A 22,873-nucleotide genomic window follows, 5' to 3' on the forward strand; every position below is an offset into this window, starting at 1 on the left:
CTGTTGTAAGGGTTACCAGCTGATGTAATTTCAGTCTGGTGTATACTCCTTGTAGGTTGGAGCTTTCCAAGGCTTTAGGGGATTTTGGCAGGGCCCTCCATTACATTTAAAGGCATGGGTGAGTCTCATGTGTGCTATCAGACATTCTCTGTGCACAGGCCTCACCTTGACATGGGCCAGGAGGGCTGAGCCAGAGCTCTTCCAAATGATGCTGTGAGCTCTTGTACTACATATAACATACAACTGACTTTGTATTACTACATCCCTTTTTTCTGTCATAGGTATTGACTTGGAGAATATTGTCTACTACAAAGATGACACTCACTACTTCGTCATGACGGCCAAAAAGCAGAGTTTGCTGGACAAAGGGGTGATACTGCATGTGCGTATTATGTTCTCCCAAACCTCTCCGTATTAAACATAAGAGACAATCTGGCCTTGGCACTTTGGGAGAAGGGAGTATATTTTTGAAGGGAATTAAATAAATGAGCGTTTAACGTTTACCTGGGCATACTGATTTCTCTTCAATGTTTTGAGGTAGGCCTTTCTTAGGACATGGCCTGCAGGATTTTTAAGGCAGGCTTGTGACTAGTGCCCTGTTTGAGGAAGCAGATTGAGTCCTTAGAAAAGGATTACATGCTCTGCTCTGCACTCATTTGCATCCCTCTTCAGATCTGGAGCTTCTGGACATAGCAAGTTGAAATGTCCTGCAAGGCCCATAGACTCTGTCAGTGGCTCTGCCTCGTTTGGTGGAGGTGAAAGAACTGGGAGTGTGAAGAGATCTTGTGATGGAGTTTTACTCATTACTTGTATTGACAGAGATCAGTTTAATGTTGGTTTTGGTCCTAAGAAATAAGTAGGGCTCTAGATCTTGCATTTTTTTGTCTGAAAACAGAGCATGGAGGGAAGTGCACAGGAGTTTAAATTAACTACCATTTACACCAATGGGCTAACACTTCATTTGCACTTGATTTGTCAACAGCTGGACTGCACTATTAAGTCTGTTCTGACAATATACAGAGCCAGACTGTACCTTAGAACTGCCTCCTATTGTTGTGGCAAGGCAGCTGCATATTAATCACTAAGAATGTAATATTCTCCAATAAGTTGTTTTACTAACTGGCCTGCTCGTGGTTTGGGACTGTTATGCAATATCTCACATGGGGTATGTCAGTCTGACTTGGAGAAACATGATTTGAAATAATATATTAGGGGGATCCTGGATATCAGATTTCAAACATTAGTCCAAATAAACATGTAAAAATATTGTATGTTAATTGCTTTGCTCAGATGCCCTAAGCCAGTGGTCCCCAACGCGGTGCCTGCGGGCACCATTGCACCCGCTGGGGCATCTTAATGCACCTGCGTCCTGGCCCCCGGGAGAGCACCCGCCGAAATGCCGCTGAATTTCAGCGGCATTTCGGCAGCGACACCTCTCGATGACGCCGCTTGTCGTCGACAAGTGACGTCATCGAGAGGCGTCGCTGCCGAAATGCTGCTGAAATTCGGCGGCATTTCGGCGGGTGCTCTACCGCCGCAGTGGTCCTTGGGCTGGCACCTGCCAGCCAAAAAGGTTGGGGACCACTACCCTAAGCTGGTGCCCACTAAGCTTGTTTTAATCAAGACTAAACCCAGACATGCTTCCCTTATAGTGAAGTTCACAGGACTTGAGCTGGATACTTTCACTGAGAGCATGTCTACCCAGTGAGATAACGTGTGCTACAGGCTGGGGACTGGGGCAGGGGTGGTTTCTAAAGCGACTAACATGTAACGCAGTAACTGGCCCTCAAAGACCTGCTGGTGTGCATTAAAAGTTCCCTCATGCACGTTAACATAGTACTGTGTCAAACAGCGCTATGTTGAAGTGCATTAGGGAACTTTTAATATGCACCAGCTGGATCTATACAGACCAGTTAGTGCGTGGCACAACGTTCTTTAGAAATCACTCCTCTGTAGTCTGCATTGCTTTTCCGTGTAGACAAGCTCTTAATCTTCACTTCAGCTTTTTATACTGGTGTGATTTAGGTTTTTATAGCTAAGGTCTGAAGTTCACTCCCTATAAAGATGGAATAGAAAGGGTATTTAAGTACTCAAAAGTAAAAAAATGAATTTAGCAGGTGACGTAATCATGAAGCTTCTTCAGAAACAATCATCAAAAGGCTGTAGTTATACAACTTTATGAAGCTATAGCGTCTGTTGTTGACGGTATCCTTTTGGAAGCGACTCTACATATTATTTATGGCCAAGATACTGTTGCCAGCTTTAGCATATATGCTTTCCATTTGTAGTGTGCATGCTAAGCACCCTCACAACCACTGCTCTTGCTCACACTGCCCACTTTTATACTTTGCACACCTCTGGAGTGATCATATTGCCTGTTGACATGCTCAGAAATGCCAGCAGGGTTGTCAAGGCTCTTTGCAAGAAGAAGAGATAGAAACATTGTTTTCTCTTAGAGGCCTAGACACTAATGATCATGAAATAATTTAGGGAAAGATCCTAAATCGGTGGACTCAGAGGAGTCTCAGAACCTACAGTTGTAGATTGTCTACAGATACTAAACTTAAAATTCCCTCTCCCAACATGGCTGTTCTACTCTGACTCTTCTCTCTTTTGGTAGGACTACGCAGACACAGAGCTGTTACTCTCACGGGAGAATGTGGACCAGGAGGCTTTGCTCAGCTATGCCAGGGAAGCAGCTGACTTTTCTACCAATCAGCAGCTGCCGTCACTGGACTTTGCCATCAATCACTATGGGCAACCCGATGTGGCCATGTTTGACTTCACATGTATGTACGCATCGGAGAATGCAGCGATGGTGCGAGAGCAGAATGGTCACCAGTTGCTCGTGGCGCTGGTTGGGGACAGTCTGTTAGAGGTAGGTGTTAAACAGCTCACTCACTGTGTGAGCCATGAATGGAAGTGATCGCACCCCATTACCATTGAAATGAATGCAACTTTCTCTTTGTGCTATGAGCGTTTTATCAGGAGGAAGGCAACTGCTGTTTTATATAATAGATTGGGAGGAGCAGGGGGAAGAAATGGTGGGAAAACAGTGAGTATTCAGCATAGTAGTGACCTTCTATGCAGAGACCAGCTGAAATTGCATCTGTTCTACCTGCTCCTTGTTGTGGCCACTAGAATCCCTGAGGACACTATGCTAGGATAGTTAATAATTACCATGCTGTAGTTAGTTTGAAATATCTGTTTTTCAAGAGAGGCTCTTAGCAGCTCCAGGCTGTGAGTCATTGTCGGGAATAATGAAACACTCGCTGTGGATTAGCTCACAGCCAGTTCACCATGCATTTGGCCTCTACTAGCCCAGAGGGAACCAGTGTCTCCAGCTAATCTCTGAGTTATAAAATCCTAGTAGGCTACCCTCTAAATATGTTCGTGGTAACATTTTTTATTTCCTTTCCTAAATGACCTTTTCTTCCCCCTCCCCCTCTTTTTTTTGTGTGTGACCTATTACATCTAGCCATTCTGGCCAATGGGCACTGGAATAGCCAGGGGCTTTCTGGCTGCCATGGATTCTGCTTGGATGGTACGAAGCTGGTCTCAGGGAACTAGCCCTTTGGAGGTCCTCGCAGAGAGGTAATGGAGGATTATTGTGGGGAAATGAGTCTAGTTGTGAGTTTTAATCTGAATACAGAATGATTTGGGGGCAGAGGTAAGTGGAAAAGTAATTGTGCTCAGAAGGCTCACTCTTCTGACCATCCACTCCAATTCCTTGTCCTGTTACAGATATGCACCCAGAGTGGGGTGGAGGGAGCAAACCCTGTGCCTTTAGTGTTCCTGGAGGCTGCCCATTGGAGTGGTTTGATTAAGGGAAAGATTTCCCAAGAAGGTGAGGGAACTGGCCAGAAGCACCGCCATGTGAAGGTCAGGATCAAAACACATGCAGACTGGTGCTCAGCTCTAACTTGCTGCTCTAAGCACCAAAGGTTCAGTGGAATCTATTCAGAGAGGAACAGAATTGCGACCAAAGTGTGTTGGTGCTATTCTCTATTGGTTAAAAGCAGATTAGGGGAAGGAGAATATTTTCTTGGTGGTTATTGGGATTGTATTAGGTGGAAAAAGTGAGTCTGATCAGTGCTCTAAGCCTTAACTATACAGTCTAGGTGAAGAAAAGCTTAGATGCCAAGGGGATAGATGCCTTTGAAATAGCCGGGAGACAGAAATACATGCTAATTCCAATGATCTTGTAAATATTTTTTCTGTGTGTGATTTTTTTGTTTAATTTGGAGATAATGGTCTATATTTAATTCCATACTCTGGCCTCTACATTCACTATCTTATTTTCACTTTGAATCTACTGCTTGCGCATTCTCTCTCTCTCTCTCTCTCTCTTTTTAGTTTGTTTGTTTATGTTTTGTTCCAGGTGACATAGCAGCATAGGAATTGCCTTTACAGATCAAACCAGAGTTCCATCCAGGGTGGAATGATTTAAATCACTGAGGTTTTGTTTGTTTGTTTGTTTTGCTTTAGAAAGAAAACCAACAAAACTCTAAAACTCATGATTTAAACCAAGCTGAGACATTGTAACACTACTTTGAAAACTTGTACAATTGCTAGGTTAGATTAAAATTTATAATGAACTAAATTATAGATGCTGGGGGTTTTAAATGTCACACTAGCATTTTTAAAATTCCACTGCTGGTTAGGTATCTTCTTTGAATTTTTTTTTAAAATTGCTATATTGAGGTACATCACTTAAAGAGGTACATAACTTTATGCACGTATTCTTGAAATTGATGATGTGAATAAGTCCTTGTAGTATCAGAGGCCAAAATTGTATTTTTATTAAAAAAAAAATAATTTTGTTTAGTGTCATTAAAGTTTCTTCAAAAATTGGTTTTAACAATGATAACTTCTCTAGACTTTCAATCCAAAATTATTTTGAACTTTTTTAAAATACACATAGGACATAACTTTAGGGTCCTAATATAGGAGTTCAGCTTGTTCAAACCATTTCAGCTTCCTTGATGTGTGGAAGTTTGGTATTTCAGAAGGCGATGTTGATTGTGCATATAGCTTATCAAGTCTGTGCTTGAGTTTGTGCTCTTCTCACAATAAGGATGTTAATGATGCCCTGAACTTGTCTTCATCATAGAGGAGTGTTTGAAGAATGAAATTTAGTAAAAAAACCTCTGTTAAATCTGAATTTCTACTAACAATTAATAGGAAATTAATTAGGAAATTAATTAAAGAAATAGGTGCAAAATGTCCGCTTTAACAATTTGATTATAAAATGGAAAGAAATTCCCAAACTAGCAACATGTATATTAACTCACGAATTTTGTCCGTTCTGGGTCCCTCTAATTTAGTGTTGTGTCTGACATTGGCCAGAATCAGGTGCAAGAAATCCTGGATCATTATAGAATAGGGGTCGCGGCCCATCAGGGTAATCCACTGGCGGGCCGTGAAACATTTTGTTTATGTTGGCTGTCCAAAGGCATGGCCCCCTTGCAGCTCCCAGTGTCTGCGGTTCACAGTTCCCAGCCAATGAGAGCTGTGGGAAGCAGTTGCCAGCACATCTCGGCGGCCTGCACCACTTCCCACAGCTCCCATTGGCCGGGAACAGCCAACTGCGGCCACTGGGAGCTGCAGGGGGCCATGCCTGCAGATAGCCAACGTAAACAAAATGTCTCGCGGCCTGCCAGCGGATTATCCTGGTGGACCACGGGCTGAAGGTTGCTGGCTCTTGTTATAGAATATCCTATCCACAGGACAAGCTTCTTTCTAAAGCTTGCCAGTTAGAGGTTGGCTTATGCCATCTTTCACATGGGTTTATATTCTTAATATTTTTATCCTGTCTGATATAATTGTGGCAGTCTCATGATCCATATTAAATATTTTTTATTACAATTAATCTCTTGACATCAATACCACCTTGTGTCAGTGAGTTTCACAGATTAATTATGCACTGAGGAAAAACATACTTTATTTTCAGTTTTAATTTTGCTTGCTTTCATTTGATTCTATCTTCTTGTTCTTTCTTACAAGAGATTTAATAGGAACATATGATTTATCTTGTCCATATTATTTATTATTTTGTATACCTTTGTCATGTATCCTCTCTATCTGTAATGTCCCAATCATTTCCAGCACTTATATGGAATTCTCTCCTTGCCTTTACTAATTTTTTTTGTCTGTTTCTGGACTTCTTATGTCTATTGTCGCTTTTGAAATGGGGTGACCAGAGCTGAAAACAGAATTTCAGGCGAGGGCATACTATTGATTTATATAATGGCAATATATTTTCAGTATTATCTGTCTCATTCTATTCTTACCACCTCCCTGATTCCTGCTGAATTAAAATATAAACAGCCTAGGTGCGTAAGTACTGGATTTTGGTTGTTTCATATCTGAAGGGGTAGGTTTGTGAATTTGAGTGTTCTAACCCTCTGAGTTCATGAGGGTCTTGACTTTGAAGGTGGTAGTGGTGGTGATGTATCTCTTTCTCCTACTTGCTGATCTGAAGTTAGTATTTTTCCCTCAGGGAAAGCATTTACAGGCTGCTGCCTCAGACCACTCCTGAGAATGTGAGTAAAAACTTCAGCCAATACAGCATCGATCCTATCACCCGGTATCCCAATATCAACGTCAACTTCCTGCGGCCAAACCAGGTAACTGGGCTGGCAATACCTTCGACAGCGTGTGATCTGTGTCCTCTTCTTGTAGCCATTGGTTTGTATCAGAGGTTAGCAACTGGGGGTAGGTGGACAGCGCTGCAAGCCATAAACAAATGCCAGGTCACAATGTCGCTCACTTACATTTGGTCCCCCACCGCTCTGGCACAATGGAGGGGTAGCTGGGCCAAACTTGAGCAAGTGCATTGCCATGGCTGGAACGGGGTAGTGTGTGGTGAGGAGAGGGCCCACCTGTGCACAGATGCACACATTGTGCTGTGGTGAGCTCCTCCCAACAGTGAGAGCCAGCAGGCCGGAGCAGGAAGCTGGGCCCAGGCCTGTATGAAAGAAGCTACTGTCTAGGATGAGTGTGGGGTGGGCTCACTCTCCAACACCCTCCACTCTGAGCCAGGATAGAGCTAGGCTTTGCCCCATTGGACAGGAGGCACCATTGCTTGCATCTCAGTGCCCTCTATGCTCGTAGTGCTAGGCAGCACCCTGCCCTGCACTCCAGTGTCCTGTATGCTGTGTGCATGCATAGTGCCAGGCACCCTATCCTTCCCCACTCTCCAGTGCCAGGCACTGGTCCCTGCCTGCATTCCAAGAGAGTGCTGGATTTGCTTGCACTCAACCCCCAGACCCAGTCCCTGGGACAAGAGCCACTGCTGTCCAAGTCGGGTGAAGGGTGGGCACACTCTCAAACCTCTCTGGTTAGGTGGCAGAATCCTTCTTTCTATTTTAAAGGGGCAGAGGGGGAGGAAGAATCCAAGTTTTAAAAAAATACTAAGGGGGGATTTGATTCAAAAAAGGTTGAGATCCCCATGCCCAGGGCCGGCTCCAGGCACCAGCTAAAGAAGCAGGTGCTTGGGGCAGCCAATACCAGGGGGTGACCCTCCGGCTTCTATTGAGGCGGCAGCTCCGGGTCTTCGGCGGCAAGTCCCTCACTCCCTCTGGGAGCGAAGGACCAACCGCCGAATTGCCGCTGAAGAGTGGAGAGGCGCGATCGCGCTGCCGCGGCTTTTTTTTTTTTTTTTTTGCGCACTGCCTGGGGCGGCACAAAACCTGCCCATGCCTATATGAGTATTTAGGGAATTGACAGTGGCAAAAACCAGAAATATCCATCAAGCGTAAACCACTGTACTATACCCACTTTCTTTGTGACTAGATATTGTAGAAGTCTCTAAACTCTATTCGCAGTCATGTCAGTTGTAGCTCTGAACTTCTCTGGATTTTGGCCGTTTCAGCCATGCTGACAATATATTTTTGTATTTCCTTTATAATAACTCTATATACATTCAGTGGCTACACGTTGGTGCCTATGCTGAGATGGAGGCTAAGGGCTGTTCATTGGGGTTCTGTGGCTTTTGGGAATTGTCTACTGTGCGAAAGTGTCATAAAATAACCTTTTATATAATCATCCCCTTGTTGTCTTAAGGGGGCTGTGTTCCTTGTGTGTACACATGGCTTGTTTTTAGAAAGGGAATTTAGTGCTCAAGGGCAGTAGCTCTGGCCTGAGGAGACTTCTCCTGCCATATTGGCTTTTGATGAGAGAGACTAGTCTTTTGGGCCATTTTTAACCCTTTGCATTCTTACAGGTGCGCCACTTGTATGATACAGGAGACCTGAAAGACATTCACTTGGAAATAGAGAACTTGGTGAACTCCAGGACACCAAAGCTGACACGGAATGGTGGGTCCCATCTGTTGTTTCACTTTGTTGTGCTCTTCCAGAGCTGTGTCAGTTCATCAGGTCTACAGAGAGGTCCCCTTCTGTTTCGAAAAGTATCTCATTAATTCTTGGCTCAGAAGCTTGACTTCTCAAACACAATTAAACTTTCAAACACGATTAAAATTTAAACATGTTAGCTTTACCTCAATTTCCCTTATTACAGTGTACTTCCAGATTTCTAAACATTTGTTTCTGAAAGGGTTTTTGGTCACCTTCTGGATCCTGTAGTAGAGTCTTTATTTCAAGCGTGAAAAACCAGCCTCTACTTGATTTGGCAGTGAAGCCAAAAACTCTAATTACAGATAAAAATAATTAACAGAAAAGTAGAAAAAGAATGGGAAAAAGAGAATTATTTTTGTAGATTCCCCTCCACACTCAAGCTTTCTCCTTTTTGAAATCTTATCTCTTAGTTGGACTAAATAAAGCAATTACTTTACTTGCATTTTCCTCGTAATTTAGCAGCTCTACTTTTCGTAAGGACATCACTGCATTATGGAGTCTAATTACTAAGCCAGTGCACGGCATGTGTTCTAGGAATTAAATGCATTACGCTAAGAACTGGAATAGTTGTCTGGTCAAACCATACCCCAAGGGGTTTGTTGAGCCTTTCCCAGCCATATAATGCCTTTGGATGTCTGAGTGTCTCCTGGAATAGTGTTTGGTGTCTCCTGGAATAGTGTTTTATTCAAGTCTGCCTGTTTTATTACTGTACCTTCCTCCCACTGGTGTACAGTTGCGTAGGGTCTTCTGATTTGTTCTTTGACCTGCAACGATGCCACCCTAGCCTATAATCTTGTCACATCTCATAACTAAACAAGGTCAGGATGGTTAGTGATTTGATGGAAGACCTTCAAAGTAAATGCAACTGTTATAGAAAGGTGTTGACAATTCTTCTATCTGAAACAATATAGCAAGGGATTAGTGAGCACCATGCTACGAGGAATGCAATCTTTTGGATCTGACTTAAATCAAGATCTTGACCACTTTTGGTCATTTAAAATTTCCTGGGATGCTCACAAGAGCCAGGGTGATCTGTCCAAATTACAATTTAGGTAATTACTTCTTAACAAACTAAAATTCTCCCTTCAGTGTGAACTACGTATCACATTATTAGTCACTTTCTGCCCTCCCAAAAAACAGTTGTATAGTGTTTCTGATGCAGGAAACATGCTATTCCACCCCAGAAGTGGCTGCATTTCAATGGGTGAGTGATCCCTATAATATATACTTCCTGAGATGTACTTGGAATTCTCATGAGTGAAAGATGATAAATTACAGCTTTCTAAAAATGTTATGTTCTTTTCAGAGTCTGTAGCTCGTTCCAGCAAACTGCTTGGTTGGTGCCAAAGGCAGACTGATGGGTATGCTGGTGTGAATGTAACAGATCTCACAATGTCATGGAAAAGTGGCCTAGCCTTGTGTGCTATTATCCACAGATACCGTCCTGACTTGATGTAAGTGATTGATTGCTTGGCTAGAACACAGTGACTGGAGAGAATGTTAGTCAGATTTGCAACCAATATATGGGGAGGGATTTGCAAATTGTTTAGAGAATAGTGTTAAAATACAATACAGTTATGATATGTGGGGGAAAGGACTGAAGTCAGTTAAATTTAGATTCAGTAAAGTCTAGAGCGATTCACCTGTGGGGAAGAGAGTTATAATGTCTTGCTGAATGCCAGGCTACATGTGCCATCATTTTATCTTCTATCTGTCCCAAGTTGTTAGTGATCAAAACTCATTACCGTCTAACAGTAGCCTATGTGCAATTAATTAGGAATAGTTGATGGCTCCAGTTTAATTCATAACAGATAAATGTCCACATCACCTTTATAAATAGCCCCCTTGTTGGTAGCTTCTTCAGATGGCTTCAAAATACTTTTTCAATCCGAGAGGAGGGGTCTCCTGGTCTGAATAGACACAGTGTAGGGAAGCTTGCACTACTGCTACTTGTGCAGTAACCTGTTCTGTGAATAAGTGTGAGAAGCCATTCCAGCCAGTAATGTGGGGAGCAATATAAAAAGGTGCACAAATCCTAGAATGGGAAAATGTTGGAAGGCAGAAGTTCCATAGTGAAGACTCTGGCCTAGTGTGGCCTAGTGGATGGAGTGCTGGAGTGGGATTCACAAGACCTGGGTTCTGCTCTCAGCTCTGCTACTGGACTGCTGGGTGACTTTGGGCAAGTCACTTCCCCTTGCTCTGCCTCAGTTTCCCCATTTGTAAATAGGGGATTATGATATGGGCCTCCTTTGTAAAGGGCTATTCATGAAAAGTGCTATATAAAAGGTAGATATTATTATAATGAAAGTCTAAAATGATTACAGGTTTCCAGTGGGACATTATTAAAGATAAATACTGTAATGCAACACAGGGCCGCCGGGGGGGGGCAAGAGGGGCAATTTGCCCTGGGCCCCGCTGGGGCCCCCATGAGAGTTTTTTGGGGCCCCTGGAGTGGGGTCCTTCACTCGCTCCGGGGGCCCTAGAAAACTCTCGCGAGGCGCGGGCCCCCAGAGCTGCTTCTGCTCTGAGTCTTCGGCGGCAGTTTGACGGTGGGGCGTCCTTCTGCTCCAGGACCTGCTGCCGAAGTGCCCCAAAGACCCATGGCCCACTGAATCCTCTGGGTGGCCCTGATGCAACATGCTGAAGGTGAATTTAAAAGAAGTATCACATGTAAAGCAAGCAAAGTAACTATGTAAATATTCCATTCTGTGTGTCGCTGGTTAGAACGCTATACTCAGTCTGAGGCACCGTGTTTAAAAAGCCACACAAATTGGGCAGACATGGAAGTACAGCAATGAGAATTGTAAAAGTGTAGGAAAATCTCACTGGAGATGGAAAGAGGTGAGATCTGTATATGAATCAATCAAGAGAAATGGTGATCTGAGGGACAACTTGATGTGCTTCCAAGTAACGAGGACGAGAGTCTGCCTCTTCAGAGAATACTCCAGCAAAGAGGGAAGTGAAGATGTAATGTTCAAAGCAAAAAAACCTCTGTGAAGAGAAGTTTAGGTCATCTCTAGAGATGATAAAGCAGGGCAGTGAATGGAAAAAACAATGTGTCTGTTTCACAGCTCATCATTTACAGGCAGAGTAACATAATCACTGTATCACAAAAAGCATGATGGCAGAATTGTTGAAAGAAGGGGGGCTGCAGTTTCAGAGTCGCCGCCGGAGAAGACTATCTCTGAAAGTATTTTTAGAAGGCTAGCCCTGCATACCTCAATGCTTTTTTCTTCTCCCTCTTGTAGAGACTTTGATTCTCTAGATGAACGCAACATGGAGAAGAATAACCAGCTGGCATTTGACATTGCTGAAAAGGAGTTTGGAATCTCTCCTATCATGACTGGAAAGGAAATGGCATCTGTTGGAGAGCCAGACAAGTTGTCAATGGTGATGTACCTCACACAGTTCTATGAGATGTTCAAGGATTCCATCCCTTCCAGTGGTAAGGGCCTCCGAACAAGTGTGTTAGATTTGGTGAGGGTGGCAGTATTCATGTTCTTCTGTTCATCATGCCCCTACTATGATGTCCACTTGCAGTGCGCATGTGCCTTCAATTGAGGATTTTTGTCAGCAGTGTTCATTTGGTCTCGGCGTGCACCCTAGCTATCCTCATGCCTCACACCAGGAGCGCATAGGGCTGCAACAGACAACACATTCTCAGTTCTTTCTCAACCACTTTGACCAGAGACAGAGTGTTCGTAGTGCTCATGGTTATCTGCCACTCATGACTAAGGCTGTGAGTCTGTCATGGAAGTCACAGATTCCGTTACTTCTGCAGTGGCCGGTGCTGGCTCAGGAGCCAGCAGCAGCAGTTTGGGTGTGTGGGAGGGGGCTCAGGGCTACGGGCGGGGGGGGCACTTACCTTGGGGAGGGACGCTCCCTGTCTCCCACTGACATGGCCCTGCAGCTCCTCCTAGGTGGAGGGACCAGGGGGCTCTGTGCACTGGCTGCAGGCCCCACCCCTGCAGCTTCCATTGGCTGCAGTTGCCGGCCAATGGGAGCTGCTCAGCCGGCACCTGTGGTGGGAGCAGCGTGTGGAGCCCCTGGGCCCCTCCGCCGCCTACGAACTGCAGGGACACGAGGAACCAGGTTGGGAGCCTACCAGCCATGGCCAACCCTCGCACCCCAGCACCAAAGGAGGTCCCCAGCCGCACACCGCTGCCTCCCCCACAGCACCCATGGTGCCCCTGGGCTCCCTGGTCCTTCTTCAGAGCACCCATGGCCTCTTGCACAAGTTTTAGTAAAGGGATATATATATTAAAAGTCATGGACAGGTCACGGGCTATGAATTTTTGTTTACTGCCTGTGACCTGTCCATGACTTCTATTAAAAATGCCCATGACTAAAATGTAGCCTTATTCATGACAATTTAATCTTTTATTTTTCTAATTATGTTTTTTAATTCTTTATTTATTTGGTATTTTATTTATTTTGGGGATTCCTTTTTCCTGTTTGCTGAGGCTTTTGCCTCCAACCTCCACCCCGCCCTCTGTGTAGGATAACACACCCCTTCCCCCAATTTGAAGAAGACTGTTTGTTTGTTTTATTTTGGGGGCATATCTTAGTTCCCAGGCTTCAAATGTTGCCTCATTTGCCCAGAGTCCTTCCCAGTTAATAGCAGCCATTCCTGCTGTACCCACTGCCTCGGGGCACATGCCTTCATAGTGCAAAATCTGCATGAGTTTTAAGGGCCACTCTGAAAGAAAGGGAGATTCAACTTTGTTTTCTTATGATGAAGTACTCATTTTTCCCAGCTTTGGATCCAGGCCCAGAGGCCCCCACCTCGTACAGCAGCCTTCAAATAGCCATAGTGCCCCATCAGCCTCAGAGAGACGTGCAAGCAGCGCGGAAAAGATTACCACCAAGTGGAGTCCTAAGTCTCCTCAGAAAGAGTGTACCTTTAAGAGATCCACTGTATCAAAGACTCTACACTCCTCAAAGGTTTCTGTGGAGACTTCAAACAGCCTCAGTACCAAGAGCTCTAAAAATCAGTCCTCAAGCTTGTCTAAATCACATGGCACTTACTGCTCCATACCGAAGATTTTGGTATCATCAAAACATGACCAAACTGGTAGAGATTCCAGGGACACTGCACTAAAGAATTAATTTCCTTCTGCAGCATGGACTGCATCTTCAGTACCTCAACTGGCAGTCCAGCCTGTTGGTGCCTCATGCACTTTCTTTGGTACCGAAGGCCTCCATGTCTGCAGCCTACCAGGTTCCCACTCAACTGCATCCAGTACTAGAGAATTTCAGGTTTTCCAGGGATTTGTTTGTCTGCGATCAACTGGGTCTCCTTTACTGAGCTTAATCAGGCCCCCAGTACCACAACCTCTGCTGTCTCAGGTACTTTGCTATAATTGGTACTGCCTGATTCCCTGGTGCCCATGCTTACAGCGAGACAAATTACTACTCTTTCATCTACTCCTCCTTTAGATTATGCAGATGAGAGCTCTTCAGGCTCTTACATTTCTGTTCAGGACTCTCTTATAATTACCTGGCTAGACCACCATCTCCTGAACCTGCTCCATCAAGGGATACATCAAGGCTGTAATGATCTCGGCCTGTCAACACCCTCCTTGGTATAATCAGGGCAATGCAGGGACAGCGCTGTCAGATTCTGTCCATTCCCCGATGGCAGTCGCCACAGGAGGAGATCTTTGAGGAGCAAGAAAGGAGAGCTAATGAGCAGGCTACCCCACAGACAAATATTTCATCCTCCTCCCTGGATGAAGTTGTTTTGCCCTCTCCATTTATGGTAGATAACTTCAAACAATTTCAGGAGTTGAGGAAGAGGGTGGCAGGCACTCTTTAAATCCCATTGGAAGAAGTCCAAGAGACTCAGCATAAGTTGCTGGATATTCTTCACACAACATCTTCAGCACAGGTAGCTAGGACCTTGTTAGAAACTACCAAAGCCATTTGGCAGATCCCCACCACAGCCATGCTAAGAGGGCTGACACACAGTAGTACATTACAGCTAGAAGTTCAGAATTTTTATTTTCCCATCCTGCCCCAACTCATTAGTTATGGATACAGTAAATGAACAGAACAGACAATTCCATTCCAAGACTATACCACTTGATAAAGACCAAAAGCTCTTAGATCTTTTTGGTCAAAAGACACTTGTTTGCCACCTTGCAGTTAAGAACTGCTAATTACCAGGTGATTCTGGCAACATAATCATATTAACTGTTCAAAATGTAATTCTTTATTGAACACTCCCACAAGAGCAGAGGGAACAATTTCAGGCCCTCTTTGCAGAGGGACAGCTTCGTGCAAGGGCAACTTTGCAAACTTCTTCTGATGCTTTTGACACAGCAGCCTGGTCTGTCTCCACAGTTGTAGTCATGAGTTGAGCCCTGTGGGTACAGTCCTTAGGTTTTCCACATGAAGTCCAGAACACATAAAGGACCTACTATTTGGTCTCAGATTATTCAGCGAATCCACTGCTGCCTCCCTATATTCGCTGAAGGACACCAGGGCAACCCTCTGTTCGCTGCGCATGTGTACTCCTGCAAATAAGCAGAGATTTAGTCTCTCTCAAACTCAGCGATCCTGCCCAGCACAGTTTCCCACCTACCATAGAGCACTGAAGCCACGTAAAAAGAAACTCAGAGTGCAGAGGGGAAAGTTCTCCATCTCTGCACCTGGCTCAGCACAGCAGACATAATCTACAAAGTGTTTGTTTTGATGCCTCGGTCAAGAGCCACCTATACCCCTACCATCTGAATCTGATGTTGTACCACCCTTCCCACTCCATCCTCCCAATTTTGGGGGATCGTCTGTTCCATTTCTGCAGCTCATGGGAGCAGATTACCTTTGACAGATGGGTCTTGGAGGTTTACATTGGCTACTCGATCCATTTTCACTCCATATCTCCCTACCACCTTCCTTTTCCATCTCTTTTCAGGACGCATCTCACAAGCCACTCTTAAGACAAAAGGCTCTCTCCCTCCTCCACTTAGGACTCATGGAACCAGTTCCCACTCAGTACAGAGGAAGCGGATTTTACTCCATGTATTTCCTCATTCCCAAAAAGAAGGGCGAGTGGAGGCTAATTGTAGATCTCAGGATGCTGAATACCTTTGTCGAGGTACAGAAATTCAAGATGGTACCACTTGCAGCTATTGTTCCATCCCTGGATCTGGGAGAATATTTTGCAACCTTGACCTTCAAGATGCATACCTTCATGTCACAATGTATCCCACTCACTAGAGATTCCTATGATTTGCCATGCATCAGGGCCACTGTCAGTACAGAGGCCTTCACTTCCCATAGAGAGTTGACAGAAATTATGTTGGTAGTTAGTTGCCGCACAGCTTTGCTGATGGGGAGTAATCGTCTTCCCATACCTGGGCAATTGGCTTTTAAAAGGGCATTTCTACATGGAAGTTCAAACTATGATAAGGGGGGCTATGTCTCTTTCACGCACTCAGCCTTTAGCTGAATACTGCAAAGTCCTGTCTCCTACCTCTACTGCATATAGATTTTTATAGAGGCCACTCTCAATGCCATGGCATCGAGATCCTACCTGCCAGGGGACAGATGCATTTAATTGTACAACTTCAAGTGATCCTACAGGCTACCACCAGATCGTGCCTGCAGCTCTTTGGGCACATGGCACCATATGTACCTTCATCACTTTACACCCCCTTTTACAACCACATTGCTTCTAAGCCTGGCTCAGGGCAGTTTTTATACCTGCAACAGAGATGGTCTGAACAAATTACTGTCTATTCCCAATTGTGTACTAATCTCTCTCAACTGATGGAAGAATCCAGACAAAGTGTGCTCAGAGATTCCTTTCGACCATCCTCCTTCCACTGTCACAATAGTTTCAGATACAACTCTCCTAGGCTGGGAAGCTTATCTAGAGAACCACGCTATCCAGGGCAGATAGTCCACCCAGGAGTCTACGCTACATATCAACATTCTGGAGCTCAGGGCTGTGAGATACGCTTGCCACCACTTCCTCCTCATGATAAAAGGTCAATGCATCCATATAATGAGACAGCCGAGACAGTATGTACTACATAAATGCACTGAGAGAGAAGGGATTCCCTTCCCCCTGCTCAGAGGCAATCAGGTTATGGAACTGGTTTGTAGCCCACCGAATCCTTATCTCGGCAATTTATTTGCCTGGCCATCAAAACACCATCACTGATTACCTCAGTAGACACTTCACTCAAGATTACAAGTGGGAACTCAACAGAGCCATACTCGAGTAGATAGTTCTTATCTGGAGATTTCTGAACATAGACCTTTTTGCCATCACTGTCAACCAGAAACATGCAGAGTTCTGCTCTAATGGAGGTTTTGTTTGCCTGCCATTATCTGGAAGACAACTTTGTCCTCTCTCAGCCGAGAAATCTTCTATATACTTTCATTCCAATGCTGCTGATTCTCAGGATTCTAAACAAAATCAGACAGGACAAAGCCACGGTAATCTTGATCACACCTATCTGGCGAGGACAGGTGTGGTTTCCTTACCTACTTTACCTCTCTTTTCAACTGGCCATCAATCTGCTGCTCACACCCTGTCTTTTCACTCAGGATTTGAGGAACATTTGTCCCCCACAACTTGAACATTCTCAGTGACTTAGGGAAAAATTCCTGGATGACTCTTGGAGTTAGAACTCTCCTGTTTCAGAGTGGTTCAAGAAGTCCTGTTGAACAGTAGAAAGGAATCCACCAGGAACACTTACCTTCAGAAATGGAGAGGATATTACCGTTGGTGTATTCGCTGTCTGTATATCATGTTGACTCCTCTGTTTCAGAGGTTCTAGAATACCTTTTCACTCTGAAGCAAAGAGGTCTTTTTTTGAGCTCCATTAATGTTCACCTGGCAGTCGTCACAGCGTTGTATTCTCCTCTGGAAGGTTTCTTGGTATTTGCTGACCCTGCAACTTCCAGATTCATCAGTGAGTTATCCAAACTCTTCCCAAATGTTAGAGAGCCCGACTTGGGACTTGAATCTAGTTCTTAATTCACTGATGAAACCTCTTTTTGATCCACTACCTACTTGTCCCCTTTTATACTTTTACATGAAAACCACCTTTTTAGTGTCAATTACTTCTTCTAGAAGAGTTGGTGAGTTAGGGGATTTAATGGTTGACCCTCTTCCACACACAATTGTTTTCTTTAGGGGTAAGGTATCCTTCTAACCACACCTGCAGTTCTTATCCATCCGCACTTTCAGTGGAACATTCATAGGGACGTGCATCTCAAAAATCCTCAGTTACTGCACCAAGTGAGTAACCTGGTTTGCTTTCCTCCTACAAGAACTCACGCTCGTTACTCCGGATGTGTCTACGCTGCAGCTGGGAGTGTGCCTCCCAGCCTGGATAGACAAACTCATGCTATTGCCACTTGAGCTAGCATGCTAAAAATAGCAATGCGGATGTTGTGGCACAGGTGGTGGCTCGAGCTAGCCACCCAAGTGGAAGCCCACTTGACCCCCTGGCTCCAAGCTCAGATGGCTAACCTGAGCCATCGCCCATACCACATCCTCTGCTCTGTTGTTTATAGTGTGCTAGCATGAATGGAGTCTGTCTACCTGGGCTACCAGCTGCAGTGTAGACATACCCTTATTGAGACCATATCATAAAAATTGCTGTCTTCCTTGGTGCCAACAGGCACTCTTCTAGCAGCATTAGGAACCAGTGCAAGGGTTTAATGAGCATAAACTGAGCTACCATCTCGCTCATGAAAAGGTAGACAACAGGTCTGTGTGTAAAAAGCTTGCACAGATGCTGCTTTTGTTGTGCCTATTAGGTGGTTGAACAGGGCTTCAGCCTCTGACTATCAGAGCAACATCTTTCACTGGAACTAAACTCACTTCAGAGTTATTAAACAACTTCCTTGCTCTCTTGCTGCTGCTGAGGGTTGGTCTGTCATTGCTAGTGTGAAGCTCCTAGCCAGCAGTCATTTAGTAGTTAATTTTAGAAGCTTTGACAGAGCTTTATATATATTGTTATGATGCTTGGATTTTGTATATAACTCCAGGTTAGTGGAATGAAGGCCTGAAAGATTGTATTTTTGTTAACTAGAACGGAAAGATTCAGTCATGTAGCTTAAGTCTGAATTTGACCTACTTAAACTCTAAAACTATTTTGAGTACTTAGAAAACCTGGGAGGAAAAAAATGCATTTGCTAAATGGAAAAGGGCAAAACTATTCAGAAAGATATTGATTTTGAAGTTCCTAAGAGTATTTTATATGGAGAGTGTAAAAAAAAAAAAACTAAAAAAAACAGTTCATGGTAAAGAACGAATGAGTCCCTTCTTAATTGTTTCTTGGCTATTGTTAATAACTACACAGAGGTTTCTGTGCATTCACTGATCCCACCTGTTTCCATTCACAGAGACACTGGATCTGAACGCAGAAGAGAAAGCTGCGCTGATTGCCAGTACCAAATCTCCAATCTCTTTTCTTAGCAAACTGGGGCAGAGCATCTCCAGGAAACGAACTCCAAAGGTAGCCATACTCTAGTATGTATACTTTAACCCCAAGAACACTAGAAATTGGCAGGCTGACAGCCAAATAAGTGCTAAGAAGTGTGTGTGTGTGTATTTGGGTGAGAGAGAAAGAGACTCTCTAAAGAGTGAAGTGGTTATAGACTTGTTGGCATTGTACGTCAGCTCTTTAATTGCAGCACTAAATTCAGAACGGGTGCTTTCACATAATGAAACACTATATTCTTAACATTACAGTATTACTCAGGGACTTTGGGTTGGGGAGAAGGGTGAAAAATAGAAAGTATGATTATTCTAGTGATAGGAGGAGGGTTATTCTGTGCTGTTGGCTTAGGTCCAAAATATTTTTTGTACTGTGAAATACCTGCTGTTTCTCCTGTTGACTCATTGAAAAGCTCCAAGAATGACAAGCTGTCTTTCAGATAAGAAGGCTTGGTTCCCTAAATGAGGACCAAAGACTGCAGGGAGCCACCTTTCCTAGAGATGGGAAACAAGCATAGAGAATCAGCCAGCAATAATTCAAACACTTGTGTAATGCACTGATGGGATTCATTATGAGCCAGAGAGTTAAAAAAAAAAAAAAACACCCTATCCTCAGCAGTTTTCCTCCCATTGCAGGATAAAAAGGAGAAGGAACTGGATGGTGCAGGAAAGAGGAGAAAGACCAGTCAGTCAGAGGACGTAAGTATTATAGTAGGGAAAATGCCTAGGGGAAAGGCTGTGTGATAGATTCCCTATTTCCACTTCCAACCCCTTGAATTTTTAGGAGGTTCCTTTCTTCATGCTCTTTTTTCCCTGGATGTTCTCCCTTCTCCCCAGATATTCCACTCGAACAGAACCTTATGTGAGATTTTTTTTAGGTTGAAATCAGTTCCTGCTCAGAGCGTACGCTTTGTGTCATGTACTGAGCCAGTTACATCAGATGCTGACTAAATAAATAGCATATTGCAAACTTAATGTTGTCAGAAAATTCCTTTCATCCTGCTTTCTTGAAACACACACTAATGATTTTGGTTAGGGTGCTGAGGAGTAGCATTGTCAGATGTTAAGCTGGTATGGGGGTGTCAGCAATTCCATCCAGGTAAAAGGTAGAACCTGGATTTAAATGGGTGTGAAGCTGGCTGCAGAGTCAGTGTCTAAGGCACATGCAGTGTGTCACACCTACAGTTTAGAGTGTGTGTGTCAGATAGGAACTGCTGAGCTGAGGGCTGCCACCTTGGATTCTCACTGAGTGCTCGAAGCAGCTCATTGTCTTATGTTCACAGGCCCATGAGAGTTTCTCGACTGTGGGTCTCTGCAGTGGAACAGTGTAGCAATAAAATATGAAGCAAGAGGGTGCAGGTAGATGGAGAGGAATTTGGTGAGCTGAAGGGTTGACTAGAGGAAAGAACATGAGCTTGAAAGTGTGGGTTAATGGATTTGGGTTCTGCTCTGTTGAGTTGCAGAAGTCTTCTTTAAAGGAAAAGACCCATTTGGAAAGTTTCCATTTAATCTTTAGTTTATACTGGTTATTAGGAGGAAGCCCCCCGAAGCTATAGGGAGGAGAGGCCCACACTTGTGAGCGCTCTGACAGAAAGGAGAATTGATGCTGCCATCGGGAACCAGAACAAGGTGAAGTCCATGGCAACCCAGCTGCTGGCCAAATTCGAGGAGAATGCACCAGTGCAGTCCACAGGCTTACGGAGACAGGTAGGAGGTGGTTTATACCTTTATATCCTTGGGCCTCCTCCAACAAGCTCTCACCCAGATTTGGTTAGTAGAACCCTTTTATTTTGAAGAAGATGAGGAATATCGCAGGAGCTGGGACAGGAAAATGATGCACTCCTTAAGACTGGACTCTGGTTTTGCACTTTGACCCAGAGTACACTCTCATAATTGAGAGTAAAGGCTAGATGGAAGAAGAAGACTCCAAGAGATTTAGAGCCAGATTTCTAAGGGTCTTTAGGCACCTAAAGATGCAGACAGGCACCTAATGGGATTTTCATAAACACCTAAATGCCTAACTCTCATTGATTTCAATGTGAGATACTTGCTTCTGAAAATACAGTAGGTGCCTGTTGCATCTTTAAATGCCTAAGTATCTTAAAAAAATCTGGCCTTCATGCTAACGTCCTCCATGTTAGTGAGGGCCAGACTGGGGCCATAGTGTTTATGAATTGAAACAAGGAGAACACATCCTGTTGTGCTATTATTCTGTCTCAGAGGTTGAGAAGAGTTTTCAGTAGGGAGTGGTTTGCTAGATTCTCAATTCCAGAAAGACAGTACTGCTTTGTATTATAAAACCACACCCATTTCTATATGTACACCATTTTCCATGCTGCTTTCAACTAGAAGAGAATGAGACTCGGAGCTGTGAGCTTTTCCCCAGTGAATTCTGTAATGATTGTTCCTTGCAGTATGTCCTGCTAGGCCATAGAATGGAGATTTCCCATGGTCATTGCTTGTAAACCAGGCCACCCAGTGCTTTTTGCTTGGGAAAGTCTGGACCTGATCAACTGGGAGTTGCCATTACAGCCGGACCTTCTGTTTCATTCCCTGTGATGCCTCCTGCTTGGACATAGGATAGAGTTGTTTAAGTGGTGGCCTTTACTTTGCTCTTCCCCAGTTAGATAATGTTTCCTTTGTCACTGTACTGAACAGGAGAAACACTGAAAACCTGGGGAGAAGATGCTGCAAAAATCTTAATATGTCCCATTTTTATTTTGCTTGATTTTTCTTTAAATTTTACTTGATAATTAATTCTTCTCTACCCCATTTTTTCTTCCAAATGTCTGTCTGATGTCCTCCTATTCCTTTGTTGCTTTCTTTGAGTGTCTTTCGCTATTTTGTTTTGTTCCTCCGGGATCCCATCCTGCTTTCCCTATGACCTACATGTAACAGCCTGTCCTGCCTTATCAGGAACGTGTTCACAACCAGCTATCCTGCAGACAGCGAGAGCAGGGCCGCCTTGCTCCCATGCCTCAGTGGAAACAGGTAAACCAATAAAATGAATGTGACATGACATCCACACTAGATCTCACCTACCCATTGCTTCCTTTCTTTACTGACCCTTCTTCGGCACCACTGTGCAAAGTTCTTTGTTTTAAAATACTGAAGAATAGTGAATGAGGTTGAGATCTCTCTCTAGGAGTGGCTTATTGTTTCCTATGCAACCACTGGAGTTCTTCCTTAGCAGTACGGAGTAAAATTTGCTACCTGGTGATTTCTCTTCTGAGTATCCAGGCTCACTATTCCTACAGTGCATTTTATCTGCTTTGCAGTTTCAGGAGATCTCAGTCACTGTGGTGGAGTTCATTGGTCTTCCCAGTGATACTGCATCCACATCTGAAAAGAGTCTAAAAAATTTTCAAACAGTGCATAGAAACTGTAATAAGCCAGTTTTCCTGGCCTCCCTTCCATTTCCAGAGCATGGGAGACTTCTGTTTTATGGAGAATTTGAAAAAACTTCGGACTTTCAGTCAGAGGGTGGGTCAGAAGAGGAAGCCTGGATACTTGGAAAAGAAAAATCACCAGATATCTCATTCTACCTCCTCTCTTATGTATCCTGGCTCACTATCCTTGTAATGGGGGTTCTTACAGCAGTGAAATCCAAAGGATAGGCTTTTACAATTCCTTGCTTTCAAACAGGCAGAGTTACTCATTGCACTGACTGTGGTTCCCCTGTTTTCCAATAAAAGTGGCCTCATTGTCTCTGTGAGGGTAGTCATAAAAGCATGGTTTTGATGGCAGCACTCAGAGAAAGGGATTTACTTCTGTCTGTTTCTAGTCACAATGTAATGAAAGCGCACTTTTGAGACAGGAGGAAGAAGAGTTTGGCTCACTTCCTCCAAGTCTGTGGATTCATGGTGAGCTCTATTAAAAAATAAAAACAAAAATAAAAACTTACCCCAACTCAAACAATCCAGCATTTTGGAGTCATGTACCATGATCAAAACCATGCTGCGCCAGCCTTTTCTCAAAAGGAGAACCAAATAAAGGATATTCTACACTGTGGAGAGGTCTGCTAAGAGCCACTGTCTTTCACAGTGTTAGT

The 22,873-nt window shown here is 44.0% G+C and overlaps 1 protein-coding gene across 1 annotated transcript in view; it reads left to right on the plus strand.

Annotated features, from left to right (window-relative positions):
* MICAL3 (microtubule associated monooxygenase, calponin and LIM domain containing 3) overlaps nucleotides 1-22,873 on the plus strand; it is a 180,837-nt gene that overhangs the window by 27,861 nt on the left and 130,103 nt on the right. The window contains exons 7-17 of the mRNA XM_030549239.1: nucleotides 282-382; nucleotides 2,621-2,878; nucleotides 3,479-3,594; nucleotides 6,503-6,629; nucleotides 8,228-8,321; nucleotides 9,667-9,814; nucleotides 11,609-11,805; nucleotides 18,729-18,841; nucleotides 19,459-19,521; nucleotides 20,356-20,529; nucleotides 21,721-21,813. Of these exons, the coding sequence (XP_030405099.1) occupies nucleotides 282-382; nucleotides 2,621-2,878; nucleotides 3,479-3,594; nucleotides 6,503-6,629; nucleotides 8,228-8,321; nucleotides 9,667-9,814; nucleotides 11,609-11,805; nucleotides 18,729-18,841; nucleotides 19,459-19,521; nucleotides 20,356-20,529; nucleotides 21,721-21,813 (1,484 nt within the window). The remainder of the gene's footprint in view (nucleotides 1-281; nucleotides 383-2,620; nucleotides 2,879-3,478; nucleotides 3,595-6,502; nucleotides 6,630-8,227; nucleotides 8,322-9,666; nucleotides 9,815-11,608; nucleotides 11,806-18,728; nucleotides 18,842-19,458; nucleotides 19,522-20,355; nucleotides 20,530-21,720; nucleotides 21,814-22,873) is intronic.

The sequence above is a fragment of the Gopherus evgoodei genome, chromosome 1 (assembly GCF_007399415.2).
Source record: "Gopherus evgoodei ecotype Sinaloan lineage chromosome 1, rGopEvg1_v1.p, whole genome shotgun sequence".
NCBI lineage: Eukaryota > Metazoa > Chordata > Testudines > Testudinidae > Gopherus > Gopherus evgoodei.